The following is a 14296-nucleotide window of genomic DNA, read 5'->3' as shown; positions in this document are numbered from 1 at the left end:
TGCTTTTAGTAGAAACCTTTCAGTTTTAAAATAGTTATTGAACAGCTTGGAAGAATATCATCCCTTAGGAATATGATTGTATTCATTTAAACAGAAAAGTAGCTGTGTATACACACTGACTCAAAACACTTCTTTCTTTAGGATGGTTCAGTATTACAGAGTGTTGTGATAGGTTCTGGAGCTATTCAGACTGCAGTATGGATACCTGAAGTTGGAGTAGCTGCTTGCTCTAACAGATCAAAGGTGACACTATGTGTTGAAGTAACGTTCTTTCAAATCTTTTACTCCAATAAAATGTCATTTGTCTGTATTTATTTTTCCTTTCTTTTATTTCTTAGAAATACGCAGATAAAAATATCTGTCTTATTTTCAAGACATGTTTTTTTTTGGCTTTCAACTATCACCCTAAAAAGACTGGGGTTTTTTTGAATAGTATCTCATATTTAAATGGGGGGGGGGGGGCGGGGGCAGGGTGGAATCCTTCTGAGCTGGTGGCTATAAAGGATGCTGCACACCAGTTATATTAATTTCTATGTTTAATGGACAATTAAAATAGACAAAAGACAGATTTAATTTTGTTTTCCTTGATGCAGCATGAAGAAATGTTACATTTCCCCCAGCAAATAAGATATTTCAGTGATCTAACTTAATCAAAAGCTGCCTGAACCTCAGAAATTTTTAAGGAGCAGCAGAATTTACTTCAGTGTTTGCTGTGTCAGGAACTGCTGGCATCTGAACAGAAGTTTCATAACAGCTGATTATTCCAAAGCATAGTATTTTTTGTGAATGAAGATAAAAATGGCACAAGTTATGACTCCTGTTAGTAGAGCCATGCTGCATGTGGTTCTCAGTATTTTGGAATTCTCTGAGTCTTCCCTGAATTCAGACCAGATATTGAAGGTCATATTACAAGGCAAATCCTAAGTGAAGGTTACACTTAAACTAAACTAAGGTTTCAGCATTCACTGAAATGAACTCTGTTTATTACCATATTTGCATTCTTCCTTGGATTGATAATCATAGTATTGCCATGGGACTGTGAGGAAGTGGCAAATGGAGATGCTACTCTGTAGCATTTGTCAGCAGATTATTCACCAACAGAGACAAAAATGTTCAAGCTTGTGTGTTTTCTGGCCCCTATGGAGACTATGATGATTGGTAATAAATTAATGGGCTGAATAATCCTGCTTTATAAATTTTTAATTTCTAATGTGTCTTGTGACTGCTATTAAACAGGATGTGTTGGTAGTGAACTGTACATCAGAGTGGATATCTTCAAATCACGTTCTTGCAACATGTAGGACTGCACTGAAACAGCAAGGAGTTCTGGGATTAAATATGGCTCCTTGCATGCGAGCTTTCTTGGAACGATTGCCAATAATGCTTCAGGAACAGTATGCTTATGAAAAGGTAAGAAGAGCTAATGTGAACATTTAAAATCTGTGTCTGACATGAGGTCACTGAATCTCAGCTGGTTGCAGTCTTCCACCACAGAGTACCCAGAAGACCTTTCTACATTCTATTTGAAAATGTCTTTTAGTACTCTCAAAGCTAGTAGTCCCCTAATTTGAGAATACTTTATTAGAAAAACTTTGATTAAGCATGGCAGAAAATATTTTTCTGTAGAACTAGCTTTGAAGGTCTTCTAAATTGATTAATACATATTTCTAACTTTACATGTTCGATTTCTCTCTCCCACTCCCCTTGCCTTTAGCCCCATGTTGTTTGTGGAGACCAGCTGGTTCATAGTCCTTACATGCAGTGCTTGGCATCTCTCGCTGTGGGCCTTCACCTGGATCAGCTCTTGTGCAATCCCCCTGTACCACCTCATCACCAGAATTGCCTCCCAGATCCTTCAGCCTGGAATCCTACAGAATGGGCCTGGCTAGAGTGTTTCTCTACTACCATAAAAGCTGCTGAAGCCCTGGCCAAGGGAGCACAGTTCCCAGAATCCTTTACTGTTCCAGACCTGGAGCCTGTTCCAGAGGATGAGCTTGCTCTCCTAATGGTAAAGTGTGCTGTATCATCTCAGCAGCAAAGCATGTTGTTACTGAGCTTATGGTATGATGCAGTTAACATCTCTGAACTGTAAAGATTTATAGCACAAGCAATAAGTGTCTGAGTTTATTTTTTAATTAACTGGTTAGAATATACTGTAAAGATTCCTCTCTCTGTGTGTAATGAGTGCAACTCAGTTGCATATTAAAAAACAAAAGAAAACAACCCAAAACTGTGACAGTAATTTTCATATATGATAGAAACAAGAAATGTAGAGGTTTACAATGCTAATTTTTAGAGTAACATTTTGACACTGAATTATTTTGCTAGTATCAACTGTCATATTTATGACTTGTTATGATATGTAAAGCAAAATAGGAATTTTGGAATAAAAATCTATCGGCACACATATAACATTTTAAACCAGTGTTTGCAATTACAACTTCAAAAATCCCTAAGCATCAGTAAATAGGAAAAGATTACTTCATTAATTTTGTTGGTTTTTTCTTTTTTTTTTATTTGGATTGCAAATCATGGATAACTGTCATTACTAGATAGGTATAGCAAGGAAATAAACTTGGCCTATAGACAAAAATAAGATATTTGCATCTGTGCACATTTGTTCTTACTGCTGTGCCATTTAGAATAATTTGAATGTCAACATTGTTCTTAGTTAGCAAGGTAAATACATATTGCATAACACAAAAATAATGTGCGTCTCTTGAACTGAATGTGGTAACTGTGGCTTTTGTTGTGCAGGATAACAGTAAATGGATCAATGGTATGGATGAACAGATAATGTCTTGGGCAACATCAAGGCCAGAGGTTAGTAAAATTTATGGTTTGGGGATTTTTTTTTTTTTATTTTTTTTTTTTTTAAAGCATTGTAATCTGTTGAAAGTACTCTTGTTTTAAAGCCTTCTTTCTCGCTATTCCATAGGATTGGCACTTGGGAGGCAAATGTGATGTGTATCTGTGGGGAGCCGGAAGACATGGGCAGTTAGCAGAAGCTGGGAGAAATGTCATGATACCAGTAGCAGCACCTTCATTCTCTCAGGCTCAGCAGGTGATCATGTCAAAACAGTCATGATTTAATGAATCACCATGTATTGTTTGTACAGTTTGACAAAACCTCTCTCCAAATGTCTTCTCAATTTGTTGTTTGATTTAACTGTAAAGTATCCCCAAAACATGTGTTTTCACGAAGGAGAAAGTCTTTAATTATTTTACAAATTCAAACCAAGAAGCCACTGAAATCTGACAAAACAAAATTGTTTGATATGGGTATGATTTGAAAATACCTGCACAGCTCTAACATAATACATGTGCCAGTTTTGTTTTCTGAAATAACATTGACATTCAGGATGGAAACATCAAAACTAAATCTCAGGTAGGAGTATATTGTGATTTCTCTCACTGCATAAAGGTTTGTCAAAACTAGTAGCAAGTTTCAATGAAGGAATTTCTATTGTGATTGGTAACAAAATTCCATTAAACATGGGGTGAGTGAAGTCTTATGTTAATAGGGTTGCCACAAACTTATTTTCAGTGTGACAGAAGAGTCTGTTGCCTTGATATATAGACAAAGGAAAAAAAATAAAAGGATGTTATACACTGTAATGCAGGTGTTGCCACGTTGCTGCATCAAATTCAGAAATAATTGTAACTCTTTTGTGTCTTCATAAACTAGGTGGTTTGTGGTCAGAATTGTACTTTTGTCATTCAAGCTAATGGCACGGTTTTGGCTTGTGGAGAAGGGAGCTATGGACGCCTGGGACAAGGAAATTCTGATGATCTTCATGTGTTAACAGTTATTTCAGCACTGCAAGGTAAAACTGTGGGTTTGAAATGAGTGAATTGATAGACCACAAATAAGCATTTTGGTAGTTAATATAATTATGTGTGTTGAAGCTATTTTTTCGATTTAAACATTAAAATATTGTAGTCTTTAATTTAAAAATAGAACAAATAAACTAGGTGTTCATTTTTCCTTAAGGTTTAAGTAGTAATGTGTTAAAATTCCTTAATTTTAAGATGGGAAAAGTGTTTGTTCAAGATAGGAAAATTTAATTTCCAAACTAATGGCAGGGCAGAAGCATAGGTTGTACATGAGCAGACAAAGGTTTTGTTCAGAATAAAACTAAATAAATTGCTATAACAGGAAAACGGTTATTGTGGTTGATTCCTTTTCCCAGACTTGATTGGCTGCCAGTAGGGGTACTTGAATACATGTATGTAAAGAGTTTATTATAATTTACTCTAAACTTTGTTTTCTCATTTTTCTTTAACAGGCTTTGTTGTAACACAGCTGGTGACCTCTTGTGGATCTGATGGCCATTCCATGGCTTTAACAGAAAGTGGGGAAGTCTTTAGCTGGGGAGATGGAGATTATGGCAAACTGGGACATGGCAACAGCGACAGACAGCGCAGACCTCGACAAATAGAGGCTCTGCAAGGAGAAGAAGTGGTGCAGGTTCCAAAATACTTTTTAATCCCCTACAAACTGCAAGGGTGGTAACCTAGTGCTGGGAGTCTTCCAGAACCAGTGTCAGTCTTGACAGCTTGAATTCATATACTGAAAGAAAACAGGCAACTTTTTCACATCTCTGAGCATTATGAAGCAGGTCGATAGTTTCCAGTCCAAGGATGTTAATATCACAGAGCTCACTGTTGATGTGTGATGTTAATTGACAGTTATTACTGGAGAAGATTGAAAATAAGAAAGAGCAGAGAAGAGAGCGATGATGTAAAGATTGTCAAAATGCAGACATGATTTAAAAGTTTCCCTTGGTCCTTGTTAGGTGACTTTGACCTATAAAACTGGTCACTGAGACCTCCTCCTAAGTACTAAGTGTGCATTATAACAATGCACAAGAACATATTTGGCTTTGACAGGAGGTTTCTTTATGAAAATATAAAACACTTGTACAACATCATCTGCTTAAACAAAACAGTAGTTAGTAAAAGTAAATAAATAAACCACCTGAAAGTCTTTCTTCACACAGATATCTGCCTGTCCTCCTTTTCAACATTACTGTTGAGTAAGAGATAGTTTGTTGGAGAAATCATTAATACTAAAATATTTGTATTTTAGCTCTTCATAAAGTGAATATTGTTTAAGAGAGAAAAAGGTGTTACGTATTTACATGTAATAGGTAATATTTTCTCCCCAATTTTAAAATGTGCGTAAAAATTATGATTGTTTTTCTTCTAGATGTCATGTGGCTTCAAACATTCAGCTGTGGTGACAGCAGATGGCAAACTTTTTACATTTGGGAATGGTGATTATGGTCGATTAGGACTTGGAAATACTTCCAATAAGAAACTTCCAGAACGAGTGACAGCGCTGGAAGGTTACCAGATTGGACAGGCATGGTTTATTTAAAACTAGCAATGTATCTTTGTTTAAAGCTGATGTCTTCAACATATTTAAGTGTTCTGGTTTTTTTTTTTTTACCTTGGCTTTTATTTTGATTATGACGGCAGAATTTGACTGTGCATAACTTCTTAAATTCCTGACTCTTTTGATCCTCTTTCTGCAAAACTGCCCATGGTTTTTAACATTTTGACATTTCAAGATTTAGGCATTTCTAAGCATGAATTCATGAGCTATTTTATATTCTTAAACAGTGAGTATGTGTAGCATAGTACTGTCCTTTGGTTTCAGGAGCTGAGATGAAGGAAATACCTAAAAAATACTACTGTGGTCCTGAATGTCTTCAAAACACTGTAATAAGCAATAGAAGTTTTAATGGTTTTAAAAGGATACCTGTTTTTTTAAAACATTATTTTTCTTCTGTGGTAATAACATTTAACATAACATTTGTCTCAACCAGGTGGCCTGTGGGCTCAATCATACTGTAGCTGTGTCAACAGACGGATCAATGGTTTGGGCTTTCGGAGATGGAGATTATGGTAAACTTGGTTTGGGAAATTCCACTGCAAAATCCTCACCACAGGTTAGAATTCAGAGAGATTATTCTTTGCATAAATTTTCAGTGTTGTTAAATGTGTTTACACAGTGTTCAGAGTGTAATTTTCAGAAGTTAAATTATTAATTCCATCTACTGTTCTAACACAATCTGGCATAAGTAATTCTGACTGTGTTATGCTAAGCCTGATACTTTAATGGATTTTACTTAAATAATAATGATCTTATCTCAGTGGCAATACAAATAGTGAAAATCTTAGGATTAGCTTAAAGAAGAGAGCTTTCTTATTTTAGAATTAGGGGGAAGGTTGTTTAGTCACTCATCTACTTCGTCCCATGCCACTCCCTGCTCAGTCCCAGTTAAAAAAAGGTATTTTGAATCATTGTGCTTAGAACAAGGTGTTAGTTCCATTAAAGAAAAAGAGAAAACTCTCAGTTTCCTGTGGTAGTTTACAAGCATTACTTAGAGTAATCCTACAATGTATGCATTGCACAGTGGGAATTATAAAGTTTCTTTTGGGAAGCAGGAGTTACAGATGAAATTCATGTGTGGTCTCTGTTTATGTCTTCATAATACCTTAACTCATTTTCCTTTCACTTACATCCTAGAAAGTGGATATTCTTTGTGGGATTGGAATAAAAAAAGTTGCCTGTGGAACCCAGTTCTCTGTTGCACTGACAAAAGATGGTCATGTATATACTTTTGGACAAGGTAGGACAATATGGTATTGGGACCTTTCCATCTCTAGCTTTGTGTGTATTGCAAGCAAAAGTGAAATATCAAACACATATTTATAGACTGACCTAACACTACTTTTTAGATTTGTAATGACCTAATCTGAATTTTGGAACCTCAGCGACATAATTTTCACATATGCCTGAAATCCAGACTTGGAGCTCACTCTAGTTTGATATCAGGAGGGCCTTTCAGTTTAGTTTTTCAGGAGTGTTTTCCTAAAACTTCATTAAATTTCACGCGTCCAGAAACATTGGGTTATTTCAAAGTTTACGTTGTCTAATAAAGCATATGCCTACACGAGTTGTTTATAAATCTGGACAGGAAAATTTCCAAGTGCGCTGAATTAAATATGTTTAAACTTCTTAAGTCAGTTAATTCATATGTATTATAAAACCATACATTTAGATCTAAAAGTCTTGTTTTAAGAGAATTTGATTGTTTCAGACTTAAGGTGAAAATAACAGCTTCAGCAATGTAAATGACCACTGTAGGGAGCAGAGTTTTGTAGGAAACATACACTAGATTTCTCCCTAACCAATAGCACTTGAGTCCCAGTTCCGAGAGTATGTAGAATTGCTTTTTATCCCTCCCTGACTTCTGCCTGCAAGTAAAATTAACTTTTTAATGTTCTTTACATATATAGACATGTGCTTGCAATTTTAGATCGCCTGATAGGTTTGCCAGAAGGTCGGGCTCGAAATCACAACAGACCCCAACAGGTTCCAGTCCTGTCAGGAATCTTCATTGAAGACATAGCTGTAGGAGCAGAGCACACACTAGCTTTATCCTCTACAGGAGATGTATATGCTTGGGGTAGCAACTCTGAAGGGCAGGTATGTACTATTCCCTGTTTATTTCTGATCTTTGTAAGGCTATAATTGTACTTTACAGATGCGATCGGAATACCTTTATGGAAGAGAAAGCTTTTATTTTTGTTCTGCTCTTTCCCCCCTTACCATAACAACATTTTAGGCATTTCCATTATTTTCTGTTTCCTATGTTCTTACATGGTAGTAGTTTGGGAAAGCAGTGAAAACATTTATTGTTGGTGTCAATCAGATTTGTCAACTCTTTATATGCTTTTCATAAAGAAAATATAACTTTCTTTAGAGAAGAGGGTTTTTTAAGTCGGGGAAAAAAAAATAGTAAATATAAATGCTCTCTTTTCTTTGGGACCCTAATTTTATCCCTGTCCTTAAAAGTCCATTTTCCTCCCTCACCTCATGAATAACTCAAATTTTTGAAAGGGCTTCAGCTTTTTGACAGTTTTGCATGATATAGGATAAGAAAGAACCTCATGATATATTGGCTGTTGGTGTTTCAGGAAGTCTGGGGTAAGTTTGTCTTCTGGTATTTCAGGATTGAGTTTCTGAGTAGGATTTAGTTGAGCAGGTTGTTTGGAAAAAATTCTGAGAGGAAGCTCTTTGGTTTTGGGGAGTTTTTTGAGAGGGTGCTTACTTTGTATTTCTAGAAGAGAAAAAATTGTTAAGGTAAAAAAATTACAGAGACACTTCATTTTGGTAGCCTGTTTATATGATTTCCACTGCACTGCAAAAAGTTGTTTTATATGAAGTGGTAAAAAAAACCCAAAACCCTTATAACATGAAACTTTCACTTTTAGAATATGAAATGAATGATGTGATGTTCACATGATATGAAACAGTAAAAAGTCAGAACAGCTTCAGTAAGCATTCTCTACATAAATTGTGTTCTCATAAATGACTGTAGGAATTTATGTGCATGGTATTTAAATGGCACAGAAGAGACATTCGAGCTGTGTGACTGTGCACAAGAAAGACTGCAACACAGATAACTTAGCAGCATAGATGAGTTCCTTGTTCTGCAAAAGAGCTTGAAAAAAATCTCCAGCTGTTTTAAGGTCTCTTTGACACCTAGATCTGCTACTCCCATTGAGTACAGATGCAATATTCTATCAAAAAGAAAAGGTAAATGCTAGCATAATAAAAGATATATAGGGTAAATATATTTTATCCCAGTATACACCATAAACAAATACCATTTTTACTGTTTGCTCTGAATTTTTGCTTAAAGAGTTTTAGAAATATCATGAACAGTTGTTGATTCTTCTTTGTGGCTTTTACATCTGTTACAAATTGTCAGCTTGGACTGGGCCATACCAACCATGTCAGAGAACCAACCCTAATAACAGTCCTGCAAGGAAAGAACGTTCGACAGATCTCAGCAGGACGCTGCCACAGTGCTGCCTGGACAGCCCCGCCTGTTCCGCCAAGAGCTCCAGGTAAAGAACTGAGGTTGTTTGTATGGTAATTTGTTTTAGTTTTTGTCTTTCCTGGGGGATGAGTGCAACAAGAACTTCTGAACATTTGGGACAAAATTTGTTTTGGTTTGTATCTGTGCAGGTTTTCAAATTACCTTAGTCTCTTAATTTATCTACTCTTGTGGTTTAACTCCAGTAGGCAGCTATGCACTGCGTAAGATACTGCAAAGAAAATCAACTCCATTCCAGCCAAAAGCAGTACAGCTACCCTTTATAAAACAATGCACTTTTTTCTCTTCCTGTGGTAGGTGTTTCAGTGCCTTTACAGCTTGGTTTACCTGATGCCATTCCACCACAGTATGGGGCACTGAAAGAAGTGAGCATTCATACAGTAAGAGCAAGGCTCAGACTGCTGTACCATTTTTCTGACCTCATGTACTCTTCATGGAGATTACTTAACCTCAGCCCCAATAACCAGGTAAAATTCTATTTGGAAAAAAGCAGCTTAGCTGCATTGTGTTATGCGGTGTCACTTAGAGAGGTTCTGACCAGATCAAGATGGATCTTAGTAATAGGTTCTATAGGATTTTTGTAATAAATAAAAAATATGTAAGTCCAGGTTAAACCAAACTTTGTTAGAGTGTTGTTATATATTTTTGCTTATGCTAACATGGACATGTCAATGTTTCAGTTTCCAAAAGCTTTTTAGCCTCAAAACTGGAAACAAAAACTGCTAACTGGTCTTTTTTCTTGAAACGTTGAAGTGCTAGTGAAGGTTTTTATTCTGTAAAGAATGGAATTAATATCCTGTATTAATATGTTTATTCTCATACTGCTTTATTGCAGAACAGTACATCTCATTACAATGCTGGGACATGGGGAATAGTTCAAGGACAGCTAAGGCCCTTGCTAGCACCACGAGTATACACGCTCCCCATGGTACGCTCTATAGGAAAAACCATGGTTCAGGGGAAAAACTATGGGCCACAGATTACTGTGAAAAGGATATCAACCAGGTCAGTATTGTTTTCACAGGCATCGTATTAGACCTTAAATGAATACCGATGTCCGTATATTTTCCATAACTTTTGGCATACTGAGCTCTGTACAACTTTGTTAATCAAGTGACTTAAGTAGCCTTTGTGTGTTTGAGTTACATTGTATGACTCTTTTTCTTTTTGGGTTTTTTTTTGAAAGAGGTCGAAAATGCAAGCCCATTTTTGTACAGATAGCAAGACAAGTGGTAAAGCTGAATGCATCAGACCTTCGCCTACCTTCCCGTGCCTGGAAAGTGAAACTGGTTGGAGAAGGAGCTGATGATGCAGGTGGAGTGTTTGATGACACTATTACAGAAATGTGTCAGGTATGAAAAGTCTGTTAGTTCAAAATGCCTGGGTAGAGGTTTTATTCTCTCTGGTGTCTTAATATTTTTCAAATTGCCTTTTTGCAGCATAGCAAATACTTGTCCTTTAGTCCTGAGCCACAGGAGAGCTGCCTGCTTAGTAGTGTCTCTGAGGATAAAGAAATCTTCCTAGATTGTGGCAAGGAGATGCCATAAGGCCACACTGTAACTGGTGTACAATAGGCCCTTTGGAATTTGGAGGTGTCCCGTACACATCATGGGAGCATTTTGCAGTCCCCCATTCTGTCTAGCCAATACCATCCATAAGAGAAGTTTTACCATATTCTGTGATTCCAACACATTCCATGCATACAATACAGAAATATCTCAGGCAGGTGGTTCTCATATACCTGAAGATATGTGTCACCTCTCAGATTCAGTACTGGAAAGGAGGTCAGTAGCAGAAAGTGCAGAAGTTTAGTTGTTCCTTAATCTTTCAGGAGCCTCAAAACCCAAAGAATGAGGATTAGTGAGGATGATTAGTGAGGATAATTATTGTATCTGCTTAGACTGGGACAAGGCAACAGCTATGAATAGTGCTGGAGGTGGCACTGGAGTTAGGATACAGGATGGAAGAAACTGAAGAACTCCATTTAATAATGGAATTCTGAAGCCTGTAAACCTGTAAGAGTAGGGTTGATTCAGGTAAGGACTTAAGGCATAATTTTGGGGATCTTTTCTAGAGATAAAGTATGAGGTGTGATGCAGGTTCAGAACAGAACTCATTGGAAAATTTGCTTCTTGAAAAAGGTGCACAGGTAGCTTATGGCTTCTGGTTATTTTTGAAACAGGTACCAGGAACGTATCAAAGAGCATTCACAGTAAAATAACGGTTATAGTCTGACATAAGGGCAAGTCTTGAAATAAAGATGCTTCTATAACTAAATCATCCCTGCCATGTTTGCTTTCTCTTAAATGTTTCACACGAATTTGTAAGAAGTAATCATCACTATAATGGATTCTGTCTTGTAGTGCTATAATGTCATAATATTTCTGTAATAGGATTGTTATCCCTGTATCTAAGAAGGCTTTTTTGTTAATTTTTAAGGAACTCGAAACTGGAATAGTAGACTTGCTTATTCCTTCCCCAAATGCTACAGCTGAAGTAGGCTACAATAGGGATAGGTAAGTTGTCCAGGATTTGCTTTTATTGCAGATGTTAGTGGGTGAAAATTAAAATCTTCTGTTAACTGTTTTATACCAAATGATTAAGACTTCATGATTGTGTCTAGTATATTTTTTCCTTCAGGTTGTGATGGTACTTTATTATGGAGGAGAGGGCATGGTTCTAACATGAACTTGCTGGATTGCTGATGGCAGAATTCAGAGTAACATCAAGAATGCCAACCTTTGTGGTCAGGATTAGTTCTGCCTATCTTGTCCTCCATTATTTTAATATAAGATAACATATAAGATAACATATAAGACACGTATAACAATAATCTTATTTGGACATCCCTTACTGAATTGTGTCAATGGGGTTACTATGCTGTGCTTAGAAATGTTCTGTCTTTTACTTCTAACGAAGTAGCATAGAAATGATACTAGTGTATTTTCACTGATTCTTTGTTCTTTCAGGTTTCTTTTTAACCCTTCAGCATGTTTAGATGAACATCTGATGCAGTTTAAGTTCTTGGGAATTCTCATGGGTGTAGCTATTCGTACAAAAAAGCCATTAGATCTTCATTTGGCTCCAATGGTCTGGAAGCAACTCTGTTGTATCCCACTCATCTTGGAGGATTTGGAGGAGGTAGATCTGCTCTATGTGCAGACCCTCAACAGCATTCTTCACATTGAAGACAGTGGGATTACTGAAGAAAATTTCCATGAGGTAAGATGTGAAAGTTGGAGCTTTTAGGTTTATTCTGAAAGCAGTTACTTTATCAGGCTGACCTTGACTTCACTATTTATATGATCCAATGTCTCCATTATTGGGATAACAAACACTTCATATGCATTTAGAATAGTTTGTGACTTCTTATAGTTCTAGATGGTAAAATAAACTAGATTACTAGAGTGACTTACACTGAACATACTTTTCCTGTTTTGCATAACAGATGATTCCTTTAGATTCTTTTGTTGGCCAAAGTGCTGATGGTAAAATGGTTCCCATAATCCCTGGAGGGAACAGTATCCCACTTACCTTTTCAAACAGGAAAGAGTATGTGGAGAGGGCAATTGAGTACAGACTCCATGAAATCGACCGTCAGGTAAGAATCTTGTTGTGACACTATCCCCACTGTTGCTGTGAATGGTGTTTTCAATTTATGCAAGCTTCTGTTACAGTTCATTAGAGAATAAGAAAAGCTTGGCTTTCTGCATCTCATTTAGGTCCCCGTGGCTTTACACCCCCCCACCCCTGAACTGTTCTGGGGTTTTGTTTTAAATTTGTCCTGTTTTTCTTAGGAATTTATGAGTTGACAAAAGAACAGAAATCAGAACTTGTCTTTCATTAGAGTAGCCCCACGGCAACTGTTGGCCCCACTTGAGAAAATAACCTGCAATTAGACATAGCGACATAAGAGACTAGCTAAAGTAAATATTCTTGACAGACATTTAACTTAAAACTGTTTCTCTTCTGCTTTAGCAGAGAAACTACAAATACTTCATTATATTATTTTGAGAAGCTTTAATTACCCATTTGCATACTTTGGGTATTTTCTCATTTGTATAGTGAAGCTTGTGAAAGCAGTATACTAATTACATGCTAGGAAAATTCTTGCCCTTTTTCTTACGATATAGATGCACGCATGATATTATCTGTGTTAGAAAAGTAACTTTCTCATCAGAGGTACCAAATCCTAAGTCTTCCAGAACAAGTACTGACTTCTTACAAATATGACTTTGTTCCAGCTCAGATGTATGGTATTTACACAGGTTTTTTTTGTTTAGCCATCATCATTTGTGTTGCTAACTTGTACTTTTGTAAGTTGTTCTGTTTTGTATCAAAACATGTTCTTTAACATGCAGTTACAATTTAAAATGCCTGTAATATTCTCCAGGATTTTGAGAGAGGATACAGCCCTTACGGGGGATGCATGTGTGGGAGGTTGTATTTGGCAGATGTTCTGTAATTCTATCTCTTTATCCCATTTCTCTGCTGATACATTACTTCTGCACTTGAATGGTACAGTAAGTGGTAGAGATAAGACGCACTTCAGATGTCTCTTCTCTTTTGGGCAATAGGTAGCTGCTGTAAGAGAAGGAATGTCTTGGATTGTTCCCGTTCCTTTGTTGTCTCTTCTGACTGCCAAGCAGTTGGAGCAAATGGTCTGTGGAATGCCAGAAATATCAGTCGAAGTTCTGAAGAAAGTTGTGCGATACAGAGAAGTTGATGAGCAGCATCAGCTAGTACAGTGGTTCTGGCATACCCTTGAAGAATTTTCAAATGAGGAGAGAGTCCTTTTCATGAGGTTTGTGTCAGGAAGATCTCGATTGCCAGCCAACACAGCTGATATCTCTCAGCGATTCCAAATAATGAAGGTTGATAGGGTAAGATCCTGCTTTTATTTGTTGGGGTTTTTTATTCCTGTCTAGTGTAATCTGTCCTTTGACAATGGGAGACAGGTTTCCATAATTGTAAATTTACAGAAAAAGTATGGGATGGGATATGTTCTGAGCTACTACAACCAAACATTTTGTGTGGAAGGACATACACTGCATGAATTGCATCTTAGTTCTTTTGATGCATTTGCTATGGTTACATGATTGGAGTTCAAGACAAGTTCTTGCAGGAGAAAAACCGTCTTGTATTGTAACTTGTCCACAGTCATGTTCTATTCCAATCCTTTTTTTCAAGTGATAATTTTCACTCTTTTTTAAATCTCTGTAAGTGGCAACATATGACCACTAGTGAACTCTTTGACATCTTAAAACCACTGTAATGAGTTTACAGTGTATTACTTTGCATACAGAATGCATTCATTTGGCATTACTTTTGGGTTTTGTGCAGTGAAAGCACATTCTCTGTGAATCACATGACTTAAA

The 14296-nt window shown here is 36.7% G+C and overlaps 1 protein-coding gene across 7 annotated transcripts in view; it reads left to right on the top strand.

Annotated features, from left to right (window-relative positions):
• Positions 1 to 14296, top strand: part of HERC1 (HECT and RLD domain containing E3 ubiquitin protein ligase family member 1) — a 109542-nt gene that overhangs the window by 91270 nt on the left and 3976 nt on the right. For all 7 annotated transcript variants that reach the window (XM_074917581.1, XM_074917577.1, XM_074917580.1 and 4 more), the window contains exons 59-77: positions 142 to 243; positions 1237 to 1410; positions 1715 to 2008; positions 2758 to 2823; positions 2939 to 3064; positions 3689 to 3827; positions 4290 to 4471; positions 5213 to 5368; positions 5835 to 5957; positions 6539 to 6641; positions 7332 to 7501; positions 8790 to 8928; positions 9216 to 9385; positions 9754 to 9923; positions 10105 to 10270; positions 11358 to 11434; positions 11888 to 12140; positions 12367 to 12519; positions 13496 to 13801. In XM_074917581.1, coding sequence (XP_074773682.1) covers positions 142 to 243; positions 1237 to 1410; positions 1715 to 2008; positions 2758 to 2823; positions 2939 to 3064; positions 3689 to 3827; positions 4290 to 4471; positions 5213 to 5368; positions 5835 to 5957; positions 6539 to 6641; positions 7332 to 7501; positions 8790 to 8928; positions 9216 to 9385; positions 9754 to 9923; positions 10105 to 10270; positions 11358 to 11434; positions 11888 to 12140; positions 12367 to 12519; positions 13496 to 13801 — 3069 coding nt within the window. The remainder of the gene's footprint in view (positions 1 to 141; positions 244 to 1236; positions 1411 to 1714; positions 2009 to 2757; positions 2824 to 2938; positions 3065 to 3688; positions 3828 to 4289; positions 4472 to 5212; positions 5369 to 5834; positions 5958 to 6538; positions 6642 to 7331; positions 7502 to 8789; positions 8929 to 9215; positions 9386 to 9753; positions 9924 to 10104; positions 10271 to 11357; positions 11435 to 11887; positions 12141 to 12366; positions 12520 to 13495; positions 13802 to 14296) is intronic.

The sequence above is a fragment of the Athene noctua genome, chromosome 13 (assembly GCF_965140245.1).
Source record: "Athene noctua chromosome 13, bAthNoc1.hap1.1, whole genome shotgun sequence".
Classification (NCBI taxonomy): domain Eukaryota; kingdom Metazoa; phylum Chordata; class Aves; order Strigiformes; family Strigidae; genus Athene; species Athene noctua.
Note: the sequence above shows the minus strand (reverse complement) of the source record. Positions and strands in the feature narration are given on the sequence as shown.